Source organism: Cyprinodon variegatus, unplaced genomic scaffold, assembly GCF_000732505.1.
Source record: "Cyprinodon variegatus isolate N-32 unplaced genomic scaffold, C_variegatus-1.0 Scaffold98, whole genome shotgun sequence".
Classification (NCBI taxonomy): Eukaryota; Metazoa; Chordata; class Actinopteri; order Cyprinodontiformes; family Cyprinodontidae; genus Cyprinodon; species Cyprinodon variegatus.
In genome coordinates, this window is record NW_015150551.1 from 497,282 (window position 1) to 520,230 (window position 22,949).

Genomic DNA, 22,949 nt, shown 5'->3' on the forward strand with positions numbered 1-22,949 from the left:
AATTAAAGTATTTCTGATTCTGATTCCTGGTTGATGGGACAGGTTTTGTGAATGAAATGGTGCCCTGCTTGAAAGAGCTCCTGTGTGACGCTGAATATGTGCATTGATGACTGAAAGACATCTTCTGCCTCCATACAGTGTGTTGAATTCATGTTCATGAGTATTTAAAGACATTTCAATCAGAGGAAAAAATTGCAGTGGGGAATATAAAAAAAGTCTAATCAACCAAAACTTTTGAAACCCCCATGCAGTACCTCCGCGGACCCCCCTGTTGAAGACCTCCGCTCTAGCTCCCTCCTGTCCACACCTGCTCCCAATCAGCCAATTACTCTAATCTTTGTTATGTATTCACACAATTTCTACAGTTACTGTTTACTTACTGCAAGGAAGTAAGTTTATCACTGCTTGATTCTCTTCATTCTCTCCTTATTGTATGTGCTCCCCTTTGTTCTGGATCCTGTGTTCCTTAATTGATTATTTCCTGATTTATGCTTCTGTTGCCACCATTTGTTATCAAATCTGCAAGAAACCACATCAGGTTCTGTCTCTGTATTTGAATCCTCTACAAACCACTACTCAACATGACAATGAAAAAAAAAATATATATATATATATATATCTTTATATATATATGTCTGAAAAGGGGTTTAGATATGATATAAAATTGCTTCTGTGTTTCACAGAAAACTACTTCATGTAGGGGTGTGTAGATTTCTTCTATAGTGTGCTTCAGTTACTAAGCTTGTTTTAGTTCTGCTGATTTTTGTTCAAGTTTGGATTTTGCTGCCTTTGTATCTAAATAGTTGGTGAGATCCGATTATTAAGTGGTATATCAAGCTTAAATGAAAGACATGTGTTAGTGTTGGTTTTACAGTTCAACCTGTGGATTTAAGTCTAGATCTACCCTAGTGACAGAAAAAAAGAAAAAGCATACAGATGTTCTGTGGTTTTAGCAACAGAAAGTCTTCCTGTAGGGGTGCTGAATATTTCACCAGAACCTAAATCAACATTTTTAATTGCAATATGAAAATGGTTTCTGATATTTGTTTATTTTGTGCTGATTTCAAACATATAATAATAAGCAAATGTATCTTATCGATTGTTTGGATTTATATATTTATGTTTCCTTAGATTTAAATTAGGCCACAGAGATCCTACATGGTTTTCATGTTTCATTAGAATGTGTTGGTCTATCACATCAAATTCATATAAAATCCAATGAAGTTTGAGGTTGTAGTAGCAAACGAAAGATTTTTATGAGCCTTACAAAAAAAGGCTAAAAGCACTATGTGTAAGCCTCAGACCTGCTGCAGGGGTCAAACAGACTCCCTCTGAATCAGGCAATGTATCTTCTACCTACTTGTTCCTGCCTTCAATCCCTTCACCTTTTCATAAGGTCAACAGTTAGAACAGGCTGCGTAGGAAAGGGAACCCCAGCTTTCCGGAAAAGATTTACAAAAAACAAATTCACACAAATACCTGTGCTTACTGTATACGGCCTCTCATACAAAGGACTGGGGGCAAATGTATTGTTGTGCTTGAAAGTTTAAATAACACAAAACTGAAATAGTAATAATTAATTAGAAATTACTAGAGGATCATTTAGTCAAATAAAATATTGATTTTGAATTTATATATAAAAAAAACTCTTAAAGAAAACATAAAAGAACCTGGTTTCAGGTATTGCCTCAAAATGCCGTTGCTATTCAAGATATTCAAGATGAACAATTGATAGGAAGAATCCTAATTCCTTTTTTTACCTCCTTCCTCAATCACACTTCTGCTTTAGATTGACTATTCTTACTAATTTCAGATGGAGACTTAAACGTAGGTGTCACAATGCCGCACTACAACACAGGCAAAACTTACCTTACAAACATTTCTGAGGGAAAATTAATCCTGGCTTTCCTTTTTTTATTAGATACAGCTATCTTACTTAGTCAAGCTAAAGCTAACCTGGAAGTAAAATGAATAAAAAAAAAATGTATGCAATCATAAATAATAACTCCTCCACCCATTGCAGAATTTATTACATACTTCCAAAAGGGAGTAATTGTGCTGTTTCCTCAAGAGAAAAAAGTATCCACAGTCCTGCTACAGGCATGAATGATCCAACAAGGCAGCATAATGAAAAAGGAATCGCTTCCTTCTTTTTTTGTTTAGATTAAAAAAAAAAAACAAAAAAAAAAAACTCCCAGAAAATCATTTTGTCATAGTTTTGACACCCCAGAAAAAAAAAAAAAAACAGAGAAGTGGGACATGATCTCCTTCAGGATCTCCAGGTCCGTCTTTGCCAGCTCATCATTCTGATAGCTGTCTCCAAATAAAGGTACTATTGCATAACCGCTCCAGCAGTTCTTTGAGTGCAGCACTGCAGTGAAAGGCACTTAGATAAATTGATAAAAGCAGCAAAACACACTGATGTGCACCTTTAGTCTACACTGAGTTTGTGTATATTACAGTTAGGAGCAAAAAGAAACAAACACAACAACATATAGAACAGGCTCTGTGCACAGTTGATTTAAAGGAGGAAGCAGGAAGTCTGTGTCATGATGGTGCTACTATGCTGACACAGAGCAGTTCATGTCAACCAGGTCAAAGCTCCCAGTTGATGATCTTCATGTAGTTTTAGATTTCTGACAGTTCAGAAAAGCTGGAGGGGGTGACATATAGTCCCAGGTCACCACAGCAAAGGGAAGTCTACTTTGCCAAAGCCGGGGTCTCTGCGCAGCTCCCAGTACGTGTTGTTGCTCACCCACGTGTCATCCTTGGACTTCCTACCCAAACAGAATAACAGAAAATCAACATCCTTAATTGAATCCTCATCACATTTTCCGATGGCTTCATTATAAATGATGCTTTTTTTGATGAACCACAAACATATTTTAATAATTCCTTCTTAAAACCTCCTATACGATGCTTGTATTTTGTCTAAAGATTCTCTCAATATTGCAGGAAATCAAAGCCCTAGATGTGTTGCATCAACAGTTAATACATTTTCACAGCTTAACAAATAAACAACAATCAATTCGTCTTTTAATACAGAAAAACTGCATTTGTTTTAATGCTTTGGAGAAAATCTCAAGCCCCACATGGTGCATAAAGCCTGTCTATGAAGTTGAATGATGAAACTGAATCACATTTAGTCTTATACACCATAATACACCTAAAGAAATCCACAGTGGGATATTTTCAGTTGGAAATATTCCCCTATATAGGTAATGGAAATGTGCGATCAGTTTGATCACTCAGAAGAATAACATGTTCATAAATGGACATTTTGTTTCCAATAGAATAAAAGGGGTGAATCAGCTGATTTAATCCAAGCAGGTCAGACTGTCTATAACCTGCTACACTTGCTTTAAAAGCTTTAGAAACAACTTAATATATCACTTCCTATTATTAACATTATGGGACTGAAATGTTAATAATGATGGTGCTACTATGACTAGCTGCCATTCCTGCTGCTATTCTCAAATAATTATATATTCTGAGCTTCAGATCAGAATGCGAAATGGTGCATAATTTTTCACCTTTTAAACAAATATTTAATCTTTGTTCATCGATAGCTAAAAGTTAAAATAAGGAAAAATGTTTTCTTTAAGATGTGTTTGCACATAAAAGGCCAGGAAAAACAAATCTTGACTTATGTTACTCTTTCTAAGCTGTTTAACATCATATTTATTACAAATTTAACATTCAATCAAACAGAAGGGCTTAGTCGTCCAGCTTTGGGTTCACTGCTATTCGGGCAAAAGTAAGGCATGCTAAGGATGGAGTCTCAGGAAGGTATAATTTCAAAGCACACTGCGGACTTTTTCACCTAAAGAGTTATCATAGCATATGAGCTATTTTAAATGATTCCTCAGGCCAATATATAGGGCTTGACACTATCAATGCTACAAGCAGGGCTACCCTCTTGAAATACCGACTATGCAAACAGAGAGATGACGGACCGTCGTTGGCCAGGTCATGTGACCTGGAAGAACGTATCGCTTTACAGCCACAGGCTCTTATATGGTCAGGGAGCTAAGGCTTTAGCTGTAATATTTTTACGCCTGCTTGACTACTGGTCATGATTGAGGCAAGAAAAAAGTTTAAACCTTCTGATGGGGCCTAGAAAACATCAAAGGGATCACGCTGGAGGAAAATCAAGAGTCAATCATTGAAAGAAGAAGTTTGTTTATTGTAAGTTAAAGGAAAATTCCGGTTTTTAACACTTTTAGCCCATTTTCTGTAGTGTCCAGGATGAAATCGAATGATCGACACCAAAATTTTAACGATTGGTCCTGTCTCTGCTATTTGGCTCATGCAGAATCCCCCCCTGGCTGCTTTAGAATGGCTAGCATAGAGCATGTCCGATAATGTCCTTAAAACAACCTTAAACATTCTTTTTTTAAAATATGCTACTCACCGGGTCGTCAGCGCTGTTCAATGACGCTCCAAAAAAAGTTTTGTGAAGAAAAAACGTTCCTGTAGTGTTTTATTTAGCATTTTGTAAATCCCATTGAGTTCTGTTGGAATAGTCAATATCCCTCCGCCACCGGAACCGGAAATGGGGCCTGTTTACGCTTAGTTGTAGTCTTTTCGCAAGGCCCAAGTGTTTATACTTCACTCTGTGTACTCCGACGTCGAGGTGCTAACGTCTCTGTTAAACACTTTAAAAAACTCTGAAAATGGAATACGAAAGGTGGATTCTTGAGGAGGACATATTCATATACATTCCCAAAGTATAGAGACATTGTCGCCAACTAGTGGTCTGGAGTGTGCAACGCTTCAGATTCGAACGGGAAGCGGAAGTTTATAAGCGGTTGTGATGTATCGGAAAAAATAGTTCTGGGATTTACAAAATGCTAAATAAAACAAGACAGGAACGGTTTTTCTTCACGAAACTTTTTTTGGAACGTCATTGAACAGCGCTGACGACCCGGTGAGTAGCATATTTTAAAAAAAGAACGTTTAAGGTTGTTTTAATGACATTATCGGACATGCACTATGGAAGCCATTCTGAAGAAGCCAGGGGGGGATTCTGCATGAGCCAAATAGCAGAGACAGGACCAATCGTCAAAATTTTGGTGTCGATCATTCAATTTCATCCTGGACACTACAGAAAATGGGCTAAAAGTGTTAAAAACCAGAATTTTCCTTTAAAACTTTGCTTGTAGTTCACAGTCAGATATCTTTGTTATTATTTTAAATGTTTAGTAGAAGCTAAATATGGGCAGTTACAGGTCTTACGCTCCTAGTGGCCAAAAGTTACATGGTGTGCCTTTAATTATTTAGATGAACAAAAAAATTAGTGTCCAGCAACATTATTTTGAACATTTATTATATTTTCAAACAAAGCTGTCCCCCATCTTTAACAGGCTTTATGCTTGCAGGATCCACAGATTGTTAAAATTGAGACTGACATGACATCAGCTAGAACAAATATTTGGTAGAAATGTATAGTTCTATGCTAAATAAAAATCTACTCTCACCATTCGTACACATTTACATTTACAATCACAAACTACATATTTGTGCCTGTAGATTATAGACTTTATGCACCTGAGTCAGTGGATGCTCTGAAACTAATGCTGCACATATATGCCAAACCAAACTGTTTGATGTTTTTAATTAATCGTTTATTCTTCTGTTGCATGAAAGCAGTTGGAACTGAAGCATGCAGCAATTGAATCGAAAGGAGCAGAGGAAGTTGAATAAGATGCACAACCAACAGAAGAACGTACTTGAAAAACCGAGGCTGGTGGTTCATGTTGTTCTCTTGTAAGACTCTCCTCCTCTCCCTCTGCAGCTGCTCTATCCTCTGTTTCTGTTCTTCAGCTCCATCTATGTCCCCCTCTTCCAGCAGCCTGACACAAGCATAAAGACAGCCAGGTGAGAATGAGAAATGCTTTGTGGACTTCTGATTAGTTACCATCATTCCTGAAATTAAATATTTTCTCTTTTGCCATAGTTCATCTGATGTTGGTATCAACCATCTCGAAATCTGGCAACTACTGACCAGATTTACCATCTTTATTGCAGTCATGTCAGACACACTAATTGAAGAAATGCAAAATAATCAAGAGATGATGTTCTGATTCTGCTAAGAAAACAGGAATAGGAAGAACCTCTGGTCCGGCCTGAAACGCGTGTCTGTGGGGGGCAGCAGCGGTCTTATGGAGTCGTCCAGCTCATTCAACTCCACTGCAAACTGGGTAAAACCATAGTACTGCTCTTGTTCTTCTGGCATTTGATCTAAGGATGATCACATGATAAACAGGATTTACTACAACTTCTTCAGAGGAACATAACGGTTTAGGTTTCCTGGCTTTGTTTCACTCACTCGCTCGCCAAATACAGGTGGCAGAAGGAGGGTCTCCTTGAAACACTGATTCGTGCCATTTTCCAAAAATGGTGTGCACCACTTTTCCATTTGAATCTGTGACAACACCCTCTATCTCGTTCACCGAGGAGCTCCAGGTTCTTGCCTAAAGGGTGGAAAAGAATTTTAAATTGAGTAGAACGAAGATCCAGTTCTCACTTTATCCTAAAACAACAAAATCTATGGCCATATCTAAGAGGAATAATGTCTTTAGTAATCAAACCCAAGCAGTCATAACCATCAAAACTAAAACACATGAATGCTGAAAACGTAATGAGGCTATTCAATAAATGAACATCCCTATTTGATCTGAATTATTGAAATAGGAAACATTTTTGATGATTTTCTTAAACTCCTGAGATTCACATTTGGTTTCTATTATGCCTCCACTAGATGGCGATGTTTCCATTGACAGTAAAGCATCTGATCTATTTTTTTTGTACTCATCACGCCTCTACAGCACTGTGCACATAAAATATAGAAAAAATCTGTACTTCTTTACCTTAACGAAGGTCACTTTACACTGGCAGTCGTCACTGTTGGTATTCTTGATGGACATCTCTCCATAATGTTCAATCCAACGTTGGCCGCTAAGGATGTTGTGGATGCAGGAGGTCACTTTGTTCCATTCGTAGTGGTCCCCAAAGCTGGAGGAGATAAAAACACACAAAATACTCTTTATTGTGTTGAAAAAAAACAGCATGCTTTGTTGTGACAAACACACCCACAGCATGAACAAGAAGAGGACCTACGCAGGTAGTGTGACATGTGTGGTTCCCATGGGAACTATTTCCATGGACTTTCCCCAGAATTTGTTTTTCCATCGCACGTCTGAAATAGGAAGCACAAATCAATGAATGAAAAGATGTAAACGCAAAAAAAGTGAGTTACAAACGAGGCACCTCTTTCTCTTAACAATGCCAGCTGCTCAGTTTAATATGCAAGTTAAATCTAATCAATTAGATAGTTCATTTGGTTCAATTCACTTGTTCTATTTTTGTTAATATTAAGAAGATAAAGGGGTGAAGTTAGTTAAAACAACATTTTAAGCAAAAATAAACCCAAAAAAGCCATAAAACATGCTGAAGAAGGGGAAGTGGAGGGTGACAGCACCGATCCACGCAGAGGAGATGAGGTTATTCCAAACATGCTCTCACCTTGCCAAAAGCAGAAGTTCCTTGAGTCAGAGTGACAAGCTGAGACAGGTGGATGATGACTCACCTGGGAGATGGAGGGATGAAACAATATGACCTTTTATTTCAAGCTTTCTTGTTAAAACTTTGGAACAATCAGGATTAAAGATGAGGGATCAATTTTATGATATACACAAATCCTGATTGTCTACTTAGTGAATGGTTAGTTTTTGTCAGCAAATGAGTTCTTTAAAAAATAATAATCTTTGTAAAATAAAACTCAACATTTAGTGTTGATATGGTAAATTTCTGACTTCTAATAATTCTGATGCATCGATTTAGAAGAACAACAAAAATAATTTTTTCTTAGGAGTATATTTTTTAGAAAAATTTGAGAAGTGTGTGGTAGTGATAGTACCTGCTCAGCTATAAACCTGAAGCCCTTATCAGGTCTGTCACACTCGTACGTCTCTCCTAGGACGGGGTTAAAGGGCTTGCTTCCTGCTCGGTAGTAGGAGGACGCATAGGCAGATATTGCAAATGTTGCAACATATACCTGCAGAAAAAAAAGACGAAAGAGACTAATCAGACCAATTCTAAGTTTTGAAATGTGAGCATTTGGAGTTTATTTTCAACATTTAAAAAAGGAACTATCTGAAAAGTGTGACACCCATATGCATTCAGCCACCTTTACTCAGATAACCTCAAATAAAAGTGGAACCAGCTATTTCAGAAGTCGCCCATCTGCAAAATGTTCCATCCATCAGTTATGGATTATTAGTGAATGAAAAGCATCATAAAGACCAAGGATCTACCACCTGAATTAAGACTGTGATTGAAAATATTTCATTTCCACCCGGCCATGTCTTTAGACCAATGGTGAAAGCACTGTTTGATCTACTAGGCTAGAAAACTGCTTGCTAAGGCGAGGAAGTAAGCCTCAGCCTGACGTCTGAGCAAGCGAGTAGAGAAATAAAACATCCATACAAGCTGCGGTAAAATAATTATCTGAACATCTGTCAGAGTTACTTTGCCAGCACGTTTTCTTGTATTATTAGGGTTTCAATCAAAAATTTTCGATTACCGGTACCAATACCGATACCTTCACTTCGATACCGTTTTCTGAACAATACTTTTTTTATACCAATTTTATTATATTAATTCTAATAAAAAGGAAATTACATTACATAAAAAAGTAAAAATCTTTTATTTTTAGCTCAGATTTTACAATTCCAAGCACTTTTCTTACATAAAAATCATTGTCAGTGCAAAAGAACAGTTGCAAACATATGACAAGTCAGTGGCTAATGCTCAGTTTTACATATTGAAGACTTTTTACTAAGAAGTTTTTCTTCAAAAAGGTTAACGGGTTTCTCAGCAAGCCCGCCCCTGGCTGAAGGTTTCTCGAGCTGCAGAAAATGTACGCTCTGAGAGTCTGGATCATGCTTGGACGCAGAGATATCTGGTTGCCAAGTTTGTGCAACTATTAAGTTGCAGTAACGCTAACAAATGTAAACTTGCCTGTTGAAGACGAGTCTGGTGGTGGAGATTCTGTGGAACACTGAGCAACTCTCCGCTCTTAAATTGAGCCGTGCTTCATGAAGTTAGTGGTGTTGCCTGCCTTAGCAACCATGTCTTTTTGGCATATATAGCATTGTGCACTATTTGCATCAATCTTTCTAAAGTGAAGCCACACTTTTGACCTCTTAGCATGTTTAAGTGGTTAGACGAAGCTGCCAACCAGTTCACAACAGATACATGTGAACCCCGTCGGCATAACCAAATATGTATTTTTTCTCAGTGACACAATCATTTTAAGGTTACGGTAAATCAGTGAAACTTGGCACCAAAAGATGAGGCATGTTTTAATACTCTAAAACCGAAGCATTTCGGTCAGCATCATAAAAGAACCAAAGTTCGGTACCATCCGCTAAATATTATACCGCAGTGGATGAGGCATTAGAAAAGCACAATTTAATGGAAGTAATAACCTCCACCATAAGCGCAGTGACTGAGGAGTGACATAGGCAGGTGGAAGACTCTTGTCCATAGAGCTGGATAACTATTACCGTGCTCTGTAAAATATAGAGCGGTTAAACCCAACATAGCTGCACTACATGGTTTCTACTCACCATGCGCTGGTAAGGGTCTTCGGTCTGGTTGGCAGTGTCCAGAAGGTCGCTGTACTCCAGCTCCTCACACAGCCTCTGCAGGGTGTTGATGGGTTCGTTGAGCTGCACAGGCATTGCCACCTTGGACAGATCTTTGCCGATGTTGTTCCTCAGGATGTTCCACAGGCTCACGCTGCTGGCTGGGCAGCGGCTTGGCAGCGTGGAGCGACGGCGAGCCAGGGTCACTACGCTGCTGACTGAAGGAGGAGAGCAGATCTGTGACAGTTGGAATCAAGGAGCTGAGAAACCAATATTTGTGTTTCTAAGAGCTATAATATACATGAAGCAGCGCCCTGATGATCTCTGCTAACAGATGGTTTAACATAAACTGAATGATAGAATCTCTGTTTGTAAACATGTCTGGAAGCTGGGGTTGCTCTTGTTCAACACATTCTCTGAGTCATTTCATTACGTTCATACATTTCCATAGTGCTGACAGTTAGTTTACAACAGCACTTAGTCACAATCATCAGCCCAACGTTGAGCAAGAAAGGGGTTCTTTAAGCAGCGATGGCTTTTCATCCGTTAGCCGGATTAATACAACACTAACACCAAAGGACACAAACAACTTGTAGCTACATCGTGTACCAGAGTTGTGCCTGCCGCTGCCTCCGTCGAAGGTATCCATGGAGACGGTGTCACTAACATCACTGATATAGGAGTCGTCATCTGACACCTGGACAAAGGAGATCAATGAGCGACGATTAGAGAGGCTCAAGGATAGAGGATAAAATAATAGGAGAGTCCTCAAACTCCGATTACTGGTTTTCTGATTTTCTCAGATTTTTTTTAGAAAACTACAAACAATGAGACTATTTTTATAAAGATTCACAGAGTTTAGATATGCAGAATCACCACATAATTATGCATGAATCCCCCCACATGCAACAGATGCTGACAAAAGCAACCAAAGAAGAATGAACAAATGGATGAGTGGAGAGAACTATAAGAGATTGTCTCAAGAAATATAATAATTTCACCATTTTCCTTTTCCAGACTCATCTAGAAATGAGAAATGCTTAAATCAAATTCAGAGCTCTTAAAATTTTGGAGCCAACGTGCAAAACTTAATTTCTGAAGAAAAAAAGCATGTTGCACATTCCTGGGAGAACAGTCTGGATAGCTGAGAGCTAAACTGAACTCTTTGGATCCCATAACACAAACATTGTTTGGAGGAAGAAGTGCACTGCCCATCACCCCAAAACACCGTACTGACAGTTTGGGGGAAGAAAAATCATTGCATTGGGTTTTTTCTTCTACATAAGGTGGGGGCAAACATCATATAAATAAATGGAGGGTGAATGGAAAAATGTACTGAGACATTCTTCATTTTGCAGGGTAATGAAAATAAAACGGTGGACATTTCAGCAAACAATGATCCCCAAACTATGCAGATAAAAACACTAAAAATCAGAGTTCATAGAAGAAACTAACAAAAACCAGATTTAAATAGTATTAGTAGTGTGAAAGAACGGACCAGTATCACACATGGGCGATACAGGCCACTGGTTTCTCCATACAGGACCAGCAAAGACTTTAAGATATACAGTAGCTTTAAATTAACACCAGCAATCATGTTCACTACTTTTTCCCTGTTTCATCTCACATTATAACACATAACTTTCTTTAATGAGCTTATTTGTTTTCTATGTATGGATTACTTGGGTTGTTACTAACGCCTGGTAAAAATTACATCAATATGACCTTTAGAAACGTGTTTCTATGAAAAATGGTAACGTGTTTAATCTTTATTTTACCCACCATCTATTTATAGATCGATATAAAATCTATATTTAGAGAGAAACAGGAAATTTCAAGCTTCTCTCTTGTTCTGTACATAATTACTAATCTACTTAATGAAATCTAGTTTCCTTGCTGGATAAAAAGTTGGGTTAATGTTATTTTTTTTTTTTTATTATTTCTTATAGATAACACAAGGCATAGAATACATAAACTAACTCTTATTTTAAATATCCTCCACTAACATTGTGTACATTTATTGAATTTAATAATTTAAAATTAGCCATTTTTAAAATTAAAGAAATTATTCTCAATGTCTCGAAAATACCTTTAACATGGCTACTTAGATCATACAATCAGGGAACATGTGGCATTTAAACAAAATTTTAACCATTTGTTTTTTTACACAGATGGGAATAAAAAAGAAATGAGAAGAGATGACACGAATATTGACCTCATTCTCAGAAGAAGACGAAGACAGAAGGTACTCTTGTGCATCAAAGAACTCCGAAATGGACTCTGGAATAGATAATCTGCTCTCGCTGGAGGCTTGGTGGACCAAGGAGTGTGGGGATCCCGTACCCTCCTGCTTTTAGGTAATATTGGTGAGAAATTAGACATAGAATACAGAAACATGACAGTAAACATGCAGTTGTGAGTTTTCTTTGCTCACTGATGTATAGAGGCTCTTGAGGCCGAAGACCTCAGGCGGCAGAGGGGCTTGCCGGTCGATGGTTTGCTTCAGCCTTTCCCTCTCTGCCACCATGGAGCTATACGCTGATTTTAGTGAAACATGAACTGGAGAGACAGAAAAGAAACAAGGAACAGGAGTTGTCATGGAAACTATGCGCCCATACAGAAGGAAACATACAGAGGCTCTTTTCTCCCCCTCACCCTACTGTACATTCATCCATCCAACTATTTGAGCAGACTCACTGTTGTTGGCCAGTCGGTAGAAATCCTGCTGCAGACGTGACACTTCTGTTGGCGAGTCCGGGGAAGGAGGACAAGCTTCCTGTGTGGCCGACACTGTGGTGGGGAGGTTGGGATTGGAGGCATGAAGGCGAGCGGACTGGGTGGAGGTGCAGCCTGGGACCTAGTGCCAAAAGGAGGATCCATGATTATTCCATTAAATTGCCCACTGATGATGGCGAATAAATGATTGGCAGAAATGAAGACATTAAACACGCACTTGTAATGTGGCTTTGGCATCTTTGGCGTCTTTGCCGTTGTTTTTAGATCGCCATCTACGGGGCCTCCTCTCCTTTTTCGGGATGTCATAAGTAGATGACTGCAGAGCCAAAAGAGGAAAAAGGTTTGATTTTACAAAAAACATCAGTATTTTTCACATGTGCTCTGACTTAAAAACATCCGTTAAATACGTGATCAACGCTTAATAAAAAAAACAACAACACCAGAGCCTAATTCCTACTTGTCACAGCCTTAGATAATTAGGTAATTAAAGGTGTGGTGGAGGATTTTCGCAAATTTTTGAAAAGACCCACCCTCTCCACTTTACGAAAAAAAAAGCACATGCACAACCCTGTACCCGCTGCTGAGAGGGAACGCCTATTAAACGTGTGCAAGGGCCCATTTCCCTTCGTGCACGCTCTGTTTAAAAGTTGCTGTTCTCATAGCTCATACAAGCTCACTGTGTCTGATTGTCCGCTCTAACCCCTAAATCCCTCAATCACTATATAGAGTGGGGACTATACAGTGGACTTGACAGCGAACTCAGTTAACTGACCGTTTGGACAGATGATCGCTACTTTCTGCTCCCCGTTGGTCACTTAACTCCTCCTCCACCGCACGGTGCCTGCATCAACTTTGTTTCCACTGTCAGGTAGCGACAGCCTATTGCGACATCGGGCTGCTGTGACAGCAAATCCCATAATGCTTTGCGAGGAGAGCTCTCTGCGCAAAGCAATCTGGGATACATCCGCCTCTTCTGAGGCCTTTCTTTCTTCTCATACATGTCTCTTACAGTTCTCAGCCATTTTCATAGAACCACGGTGAGAAAGGTGAGCTTCAATGACCATAGCTCACCACAAATATATGCCTGAAAGTATGTATGTGCAGAAAAAGATGGCTAATGGGACGAGCATGTAGGACTGCCTTACGAAAACATATCACCAGAATGATTGACAAGTAGGAGGAACACTTATTTAGATTATCCATCCGGAAAAAGAAAATCCTCCCAAGCACCTTAAAAATAATAAAAATAAATTGTGTTTTTGAAGATATCAATACCTTTATGCAAGCTATCAGGTAAAAGCAGCATGTTATGAACATTTTACTATTATGAAGTTGTGTTGAGATTTATGAATCAAAACCAAAAACAAATCAATTTATACTGAAATAGAAAATAAAAGGTGTTTGTCCCTCAAGATTTAAACAATTCAGAGAATAATGTAACCTGTAAAAAGGGATAAACAATACTTAGTTTCAAGACTGTCCACCTTTTAACTGTCCTGTTAAAAGGTGTAAACAAAACCTAGTTTCAAGACTGTCCAATCAGATGAATCCTGTAAATGCAGCATGCTAACCCTTAGGGATTTATTTACCCAGCTAAGTCCTCTAATAATACAACAAACTCAAATGAAGCTCATAGAAACTCGGCGGCACTCAAATGAAGCTCTAAGTGTTCAGACATCTCTGCCCAAAAATGGGAGATAAATGCGATGGACTTCATGGGTTTCTGAAAACATTCACTGGCACAAATGGAAGCAGAGATGCTGGCAGATAAAACAGCACAGCTGCTGATCATTAATGCGACTGCCGCTTGAACGACAGCCAACACGTTTACAGATGGGAGGGGGGCTAAGAGGGAACATAATCCGAGCAGCGGCGCTCACTTGTAGTGCGGTGATGGCTGGAGCCGAGTATGTTCGGTGGATGACCTCCATGCTCTTCAGCAGCTGGTTGAGCTCCAGCAGATAAGATTCGCATTCTTCCAGCTCTGAGTGATCAGCAGATTATTATTAGATCAAAGAGATGTGGACTGACACAGTGATGAAGAACCAAAACTAGGCGGCAAGAAAAACATAACACTAAACAAAAGCTTTTTTTTATAAGGTAAATAGAGAGAGCAGCCAACCTTTGGAGCATTTATCCATCTCCTCTGAGGAGTGAAGCCAGGAGCTGACCTTAGCCTGGTGGATAGACGCCTGCTTAGGGAGAGTCGCTCTCTATGAGAAACGCAAAGCAAGACGAGAAACAAAAAAGTAAAAAACTCATCAGAACATTTCCAATCAGCAAAATAGAAAACAAAAAACAAAAAAACAACAAAGCTTACTTTTCTAAATGAGTCATTAAGCGAAGGTGAGCTTGAGGTATGGGGGTGGAAGTGGTAGGTCTCATGAGGATATAAAGTGATTTCGTTCTGCCTAAACATACGGTGATGACGCAGCTTTGACACCCACTCCTCAAACAGCTCTGGAGCTTTCACCTTGGGGTGGTGAGATCAAATGAGGAAACAGAAAGTTACTGAAAGCCTCAGAGAAAGTATTTGAGTGAAACATGTATAGGAAATGTAATAAAATGCCCCAATGCCACAAGAAAACAGAATAATCTAGAATTACCTTTAGGTGATAGATGTTGTCCTCTGTGTCCAGGTCGATACACATAGCCTTCTTCTTGATGGACATAACCGAGAGGCCCACATCTATCCGCCCGTGGACCTTTCCTTTCTGTAGCTGTACATAAATAATGGAGAAGTTGATTTCAGGTCACTATCAGGCTTTGCTGAAACTTTTCATACCAGTCAGTCCTTTTATATTTTTGTCACATTACAATCACAAATTTCACTCTTTGTTTTCATGATCGATCATCACAAAGTTCTATCATGAAGCAGAAGGAATATGGTAGATGGTTTTATTCTCCTCCCATAGATTCTGACCAAAAAGCATCCACACAGCATGATGCTACCACCACCATGCTACACTGTGGTGCTGGTGTCATCGACTCTTCTTCCAAATGTTTTTTTATGGCCTCTTACAAACTTTCCTTCATCAAGGCCAGATTTGAGTTCAAATTAAACTCCAAAGAAATTACATATAATTTCCTTTCCACTTACAGTCGTAGTGTGTCAATTATACAAAATCAGCTTAAATTAAGCTAAGTTTGTGGTTTTGTAACATGAAAAATGTAAATGCAATACAGTGGAAGAACAGACAGATGGCACTGTTGAGGTGACACCTACATCAGCTGCTCTCTTCGCATACTTCAGGATCCCTTTCTCCAAGATGAAGTATCTCTAAATGAGAGAAAACAAAAGACATGTGCTGTTAAATATAAGTGGAGACAGACTTTTGTAACTGTGTTTAACAACAACTTTGAAACTGAATGCTTTGGTCATAACCTTAAAGTTTAAACTTTATAACATGAGCAGTCATGTAGGTGACCATCAGCTAAACATGTGATCACAAACTGACTTAACTAGAGTTTTACGAGGACATTTTTCCCTTTATAACCCCAGATGGATGCTGACAGGGCATTCTAAGAGCTGAAATGTGGACTTTATTGAGTCGCAAGGCAGACCTGTTCAGATAAGCATGAGTGGAATAAACAGGAAAAAAAGGCCGTGGGAAATTATGTCAGGTTTACTTAACAGCTATCAGCAACAAAGGAATAAAATGATGTAAAAACAGGTGAAGGAAATAGTCAATAAAATGAGGTCATCATCGCTGGAGGTGTCAAGGGATAGATGAGCCATGATCAAAGATTTAAAAATGGATGAAAGGATCATTATATCACAAAACACCTCTGACGTAAAATTGAAACCAAACACTGTATAAGAACACACACCTTTTACGTCTGATTTGGGGCAATTGCTTTGCATCTCCTTCCCACAATCCTTCAACCCATTCCTTCAGCTAGAGCTGGTTTACTTGAGTGACTAATGGTCCCACTGAAACATCATCACTCTTGTCTTTAAGACCACCGGTGTAATCCAGGGTATATGCGGGTATACAGTGTATACCCACTTATTTTTAATCAGCATTGCATATACTCACTTCTAAATTCCCCATGATCTGATTCCGCACTATTAAGCAGAATCTCCCAGTCAAATTTCCCATTTTTTCCTAGGACAGTGAAGCCATTACCTGCACTACTTTGCTTCTAATTGACTATTACTTATTGCTCTTACTGATTATATTGGTTAATTTTAGGAATGACGACCAATGAGCCAATCAGATGCAGAGAGAGGCGGTTCATGCTAATTTTACTATTGCTCACATATTAAATAACATTTAGAAGTTTAATTCAATTGATTTGCCTTTAGAATTAGCAAAGAACTAGTAATATGAATCGAGCTTCATTTCCTAATGATAAACATTAGCCAGTCGTTCAGCTAATGTTTATGATGCTACCCTATTACAGTTAAGTCTAACGTCGGTGCCCTCTCTGCCCCCCTTCCTCTTTACTGACAAGATGCTGTCAGTAAGAGGAAGGCCTCATCACCCTGAGAGATGTCCATGCAACTTTGGATGAAGAAGTCGACGGCGCTAGGCAGGCGAGGGCCGTTTTTATTGTTGGACCTTCTAAATTATATTCATAATTTGTCAGGGCTCAACGGTACTGGGTTAGGAGAACATATCACTGTTGATGTTTTGTAAATACATTTTTATCTTAAATATTGTTGTGTTACGGATTGTTTTAATGAATAATTTGAAAGATGAATTCCAATCATGATATCTATCTATCTATCTATCTATCTATCTATCTATCTATCTATCTATCTATCTATCTATCTATCTATCTATCTATCTATCTATCTATCTATCTATCTATCTATCTATCTATTTCTATATAGATATATATATGATGCATTTAATTTTTCTTTCTAAGCTCAAATATGAACAACAATGTAAAATTCACATATAATATGTTTTATTTAAATAAATGTTTAAAAATAACAGTATTTTATAATCATACAGGCTGCCTGTGTGACCTGTAATACGCAAAGTATTTGAATCTAAGCAAGCCAGTTTTTCCTAAAATAAAAGCATTTGTTCTTTAATAGCAGGTAAGTGAGACACTTTGCCAATGGAATAAGACAATTTACATTAAGAATTTTTTTTTTTAAACTACAGCAGTCTCTCATTTCAAGTGCATAATATCAAATTATCTAATTTTAAGGGTAAAATACTCATCCCACTGGCAAATCATCTTATTTACCTACTCAAATTAAGGATAAATACACTTATTTTAAGACAGTTTTACTAATTTTTAGCTGTTTTTTACAGTGTACGAACAAACTGCTTCTGATTAAGTCATGTTAGTTTTAATAGCGGCCACACTAACTGCTTAGAATCAGCTGCTCAGAGACAGTTTGCAAAAAAAGCTACTGACTTGCTAAGTGAGTGAAAAGGCATAATTCATGAGGATGGACTGAAGAATAAAAAACAGTTCACTCAAAAGCCATAAATGTTTCTCACTCGTCTGTCGACCGCATTTAGTTATGTCATAATCCATCCTCCCTGAGATCAAGTAGCAGAAATTATATGACACTGAGTAAACACTAGGAAGGAATTTTTGGGTAACCTACATAGAGCGGTCTGACATGTTCTGGGCTGCATTAAAAAAGAGAGCAAATATACCTACTTCTCCAGGGACCACTACACTACTGCTTAAGACATATTTGAGAACAAGATTTAACTTCCTGGCTGTCATTAATAAATGTTTTTAAAATGCCATTTGTTTTATGAAGTGTACCTGTCCCTTTTACAGCCAAACACCCACACAGCATGATGCATCCACTGCTGTGTCCTTATCTCCACATATAAATAATTGTTTTTAGAGCCAAAACACTGCAAAACACACCACATGTCTCAAAAATGAAGGTCTAACTTTGTGCTGGGGGATTGATCTAAACATCTACCACCAAAAGACATTCATGTTGCTGGAAATTTCCCTGATGTTTATACTTACAAATAAAGTTAATCAAATATTCTTTCAATCTGACCACTTTTTTCGTTCTGAACCGGCCAGTAGTCAGTTTGAATCGGATGTAATCAAACGGATGGAGCAAAAGATTAGTGTAATCATTAAAGAGAAAAGGCTAACATACCAAAGTACTAAATCAAAATCGGCAACTCTGAGACGGGTCTATTGTTGCAAGGCCTAGAGATTTCTTTCATAATAACTAAATAAAAGCAACCTGTTCAGATATTTATGTCTCATTTCTTGTCAGAAACCATCATCTCAGCTGAATAAAAATACTGCGATGTTTAAACCCTCCAAGGGTTTGAATAATTGACGTGTTTGAAAAGAGAAAAGGTGCACCTTCAGGTGTCTGGAAATTATATCCAAGGAGAAACCGGACCTAAGAAGGTCAACCATGTCCTAATTTCATTTCATTCATTTCATGTCAGTCAAGAAGAAAGTTTGTTTCAGTTTTGCCTCTAATTAAATTAATTGTTGCTTTTAAAGCATCATTATCTGGTTTTCTGAAATGGTTTAGAGGTACAGTAATCGTTGTGTAAGTTATACTTTGAAAGAAATACTAGAAAATAAACCAACCTTTTATAAATATTGCATGGGAGGTCCTTTTTTTTAAGCAAATTCAAATTATTTTGGTAATCCTAACTGACCCAAACCAAGCTTGGTAGAGCTTTAATATGCGGGTGAGTAGCTCACCTTATGCCATCCCTTCATGGGCCACTTCCTCCTCTTAAACAGGAAGCCTTCCTGTGGGTCAGGCTCCTGGATGCTGGAAGGAACCCCCCTGAGCCCCTCCACAATCTCCCAGCTATCCTGAAAAGACACATATGAACAACACAGCATGACCCAGATGAGTCTGAAATTCCTTCCCTTCAGATAACAGGCTGTAAACACAGCTCCGCGTATAAGCATTTAGCTAAACTAAAACCGAGGAACTAAAACTGGTAGGATCCTGAAAATCTAACTTTCATATGGTGGTCAATAGAGAACATGGCGCTTCTGCCTCTGGGCTGAGGCTTTTCATGAAGGGTTAAAAAAGGAATGCAGACAGAACCATTTGTTTTATAACAGCCTGACAAATAATAAAAACAAGCTAAACATTTTTTTCATCATTAACAGCTGCTTCATTGAGTCTGCGTCAATAATTAGAAACAAACCTATAGATCTAGATTAGGTCTTATGCTCCAGTCAAAGAGGCCCCTCCTATTTCTTTTCTTCTACATTGTAAAAAGGAGACATTTCTAAAGTAAGCAGAATCTAAAATAGTTTTGTTCAATTATTTTAGGATTTAGGTCTCAAAATCAAACTATTTTAATTTATTTTTGCTGAGACAAAACAAATGCACAAAGAAGAGGATTTTAAACCTGGCACTAGAAATTACTGTGGGAATCAGCTTTTATTCTGATCTTCTGACATAAAAATCTTTCATTCGTTATGCTTTTATTCCAAAAAAGTAAAAAAAAAAAAAACAAAACACTGGACTTTGTTCTCCAAGTTTTAAGAAGTTTCGCTTCCCATCCAGGAAGATTTTTTAAATTTTTGAGCTTTTTGGAATGACCTGGATGACTGAGAATCTTCACCAGCCTAACGCTTTTATCTATATTTTCATGTTACATATACATCTAAAATTGAGATTCGTTTGTGACATCCATTCTATTTCAACTGTAAGCTATTAAAAAGTACATATCTATGTGTGTAGATAAGCTTTCATGGGTTCATTCCAGAGTTTTTCTTTTTAAGGAGGAGATTTGTCTCTTTTTCTCTGCTCAGCTTAAACTCACACTGGCCAATGTGCTGATAGTTTAGGCAATGAAGGCATCAATTTTATATTCAGTATATGCTTAGGACAGATTGTCTTATTATCCTTCAGAGATAAAACCTAGACTAGAAGGAGAATAGAGAGTGTAAAAGCAGATAAAGATAAACATAAAATAGACAAACAATATCTGGGGCTTCAGCCAAACGCTCAAGTTTTAAGACAATTTTAAACTTGATTACATTCTATTTACTATGTTTTGACTATGACTATGAGCTGCGCTTAAACTGTGATACTGCTTGACCTGTTTCACAGCCCCGGAGCGATAAGATGCCGATTTACATTAAGCAAATCAGAGGTCAGCTCACATTACCCATGAAGAAAAACAAACTGCAGAACGGCTGCTTTGGCTGCACACCCAAAGCGAGCATGCAGACGTCATGCCTTACATACCTGGTTGGTTTCATGTTTAGAGGAGCCGCTGCTGTCGCTGTGTGTGGGCGACAGAGATGTCATCTTTTCACACAAAGAGTGGTCACAGCGAAACCTCCGGGAGCATCACCCTGACCTTTGAAGGCCTCGCCAACAGTCAGCACTGCAGAGAAAGGTCGGCAAAGGTTACAATTAGTCAAACGAGAACAGTGGTACATACAGGAGCCTGAAGTCCAGCAAACAGAGGACTCATTTGCTCACTAGCTTTCTGACTAACTGTAAAATCCCTAAAAGTCAAAAGCACATGATCTTTGAGGAAGCTTGATAGAAATATCCTGAAAACATTAATCATCACAACCCATCTTTACAGACAAATGGGGAAAGAAAAGGGTATTTTACACCCATTCTGACTTATTCACTGCCTTTAGTTTTCCTGGTACTGTTTATATAAATGTGAATGAGGTTCATGGGTAAGAAATAAAGTCAATATTTATGGCCCCAGCGGTACCATAAGAGAGCAGTGATCAAACGGACCCTCTTTGATCACAGCTTCTGGATGAGGACGGCAGCGTGTTGGCCTCAGGAAAAGAGAGAATGTTGAGTATATTTTACATTTTTAAACAAAAGCATCACAGAAACATTTTCAAAGGTTTATTCATGATTAACTGCAGATAGTTTTGTTAATTTTATACAGAAAACAGACCAGTTAAGGCCATAATAAAACCTCCTAAAGTGATTTATAGTCATGTATTTCTCATCTTTTAGTCATGTGTTGTATAAATTAAAAAACTAACAACCATGCATGTAAGCATCAACTCCATGTTCCTTCCCTAAAACAGCATGAAAATGTAGGTTTCTTTGCAAAAGCATTGAGTATGTGCTCCATCCGATTTGTACTCTCCAGAACACCCATGCATTAATGTCAATGATAACATTAATATACAGTATATTAGGGCTGAAACAATTAATCGGATTAATCAGGATTAATAGATTATTGAAATAATCTTCAACTAATTTAGTAATTGATTAATTGTTAACTGGATTAGAGAGACCAAAATATGCCTTTAGCTGACAGGGAAACCAACTTAGAGCAGTAATTAAACCAAAATTGTAAAAACAATATATATATATATAAACCTTTTGTGTTGAAGATAAATAAAAATTGTTTTCTATATGCTTTATCCAGAACTCAAAGTGGAAACGTTTTAATTTCACCTGGTTACATTTTGTAAGAAGTCTTTTTTTAAGAAACATTTTGTTACCCGGTTATTAACAGATTAATCAAAAATTAATCAAACTGATTAATCAATTTGCAAAATAATCATTAGCTGCAGCCCTACTATACATGTAATAATCATATTATCGGAACAGGAATGTGATAATACTTTTTTGTGTGTAAAAAAAAAAAACAAAAAACAAAAAAAAAAAAAGTTTGGTTAATATAAGATTAAATGGTGGCATGACATGCAGAGTTCTGGTTTCCATATGAATAGGCAGAAAAACCCAAAGAGTTTCTGTTCAGATCCTCAGGAGGTTTCTAATTTTTCTCACACGTGCGAAACAAAAAAACAAACACAGGACAGGTTTAAAAGACCTTTGGTAGTGATTAGTTTTCTTTGGAATGTCACTACACCTCGACACTCCCTTCTTGAGAAAAATATTCCTATTCTCCTAAAACATTCAAACGCAGGAAGTTGTGGTGTTGACATTGATTTACTGCAACTATTTCTGATCTCCTGTAACCAGAAGTAAGCTGGTGGGGACAATGGATGAAGGAACACTTTAAAACATTCCATTACTTTGACTGCTTAGAAATATAACCAGTTATGACAGAGACAATCATTTAATTAAAACAGAATACCTGTCCATCAATCCATATAATGTTAATACTATTTAAAAACCCTATTTTTGAATGTAAAATCAGCATGTCTATTCAGCAGCTACCTGCATCTTCTATGGTATTGAAGGTGTTTATTGTAGAGCTAAAGAAGCCGATCAGATCAATCATGATAAATCAATACTTGTGAACTAATTAAGTAATGAAAAAAAATGTTAACTAGAGTTTATGTAGTTTGCTAAATGAACAACTCATTAAGAGTGGCAAATAACTGAAAAATGAAAATACAAAAAAAACTTGCTTTAGGTGAAAAATCTTTATCTGTAAAAAAAAAAGTTAGATCTAGATTTCTGGGCTGGTTTTAGTTTCACTTGGTTCAAATTCTTTAAAAATGGATGAAGCACCTCCATCTATTAGGGGCGTATAATCAATCTACATGGATACAGTGATTAAATGATTCATTTACAAGCAAACAAATTAAGACATCAAGGCAAAATGGTCATCTTTAAGATACGCCTTTATTTTCAAACAAGTGATCTAATATTATTATTATTATTAGTAGTAG

At 37.7% G+C, this 22,949-nt stretch overlaps 1 protein-coding gene across 2 annotated transcripts in view; it reads right to left on the minus strand.

The window, feature by feature from the left end:
• Window positions 1-1,784: 1,784 nt before the first annotated feature.
• Window positions 1,785-22,949, minus strand: part of LOC107084383 (oxysterol-binding protein-related protein 3-like) — a 29,816-nt gene continuing 8,651 nt past the window's right edge. Inside the window, exons 2-22 of one of the 2 annotated variants that reach the window (XM_015374194.1) lie at window positions 20,569-20,710; window positions 19,056-19,172; window positions 15,616-15,669; window positions 14,996-15,109; window positions 14,710-14,862; window positions 14,512-14,602; window positions 14,270-14,373; window positions 12,607-12,705; window positions 12,351-12,510; window positions 12,088-12,212; window positions 11,869-12,000; window positions 10,263-10,350; window positions 9,636-9,871; window positions 7,922-8,059; window positions 7,528-7,591; window positions 7,123-7,201; window positions 6,873-7,017; window positions 6,332-6,476; window positions 6,117-6,243; window positions 5,733-5,855; window positions 1,785-2,777 (exon numbers count right to left, since the gene is read on the minus strand). In XM_015374194.1, the coding sequence (XP_015229680.1) occupies window positions 2,681-2,777; window positions 5,733-5,855; window positions 6,117-6,243; window positions 6,332-6,476; window positions 6,873-7,017; window positions 7,123-7,201; window positions 7,528-7,591; window positions 7,922-8,059; window positions 9,636-9,871; window positions 10,263-10,350; window positions 11,869-12,000; window positions 12,088-12,212; window positions 12,351-12,510; window positions 12,607-12,705; window positions 14,270-14,373; window positions 14,512-14,602; window positions 14,710-14,862; window positions 14,996-15,109; window positions 15,616-15,669; window positions 19,056-19,172; window positions 20,569-20,631 (2,454 nt within the window). In that variant the 5' untranslated portion in view covers window positions 20,632-20,710 and the 3' untranslated portion in view covers window positions 1,785-2,680. Of the gene's footprint in view, window positions 2,778-5,732; window positions 5,856-6,116; window positions 6,244-6,331; window positions 6,477-6,872; window positions 7,018-7,122; window positions 7,202-7,527; window positions 7,592-7,921; window positions 8,060-9,635; window positions 9,872-10,262; window positions 10,351-11,868; window positions 12,004-12,087; window positions 12,213-12,350; window positions 12,511-12,606; window positions 12,706-14,269; window positions 14,374-14,511; window positions 14,603-14,709; window positions 14,863-14,995; window positions 15,110-15,615; window positions 15,670-19,055; window positions 19,173-20,568; window positions 20,711-22,949 lie in introns of both variants that reach the window. The other variant, XM_015374193.1, reaches the window with a different exon arrangement.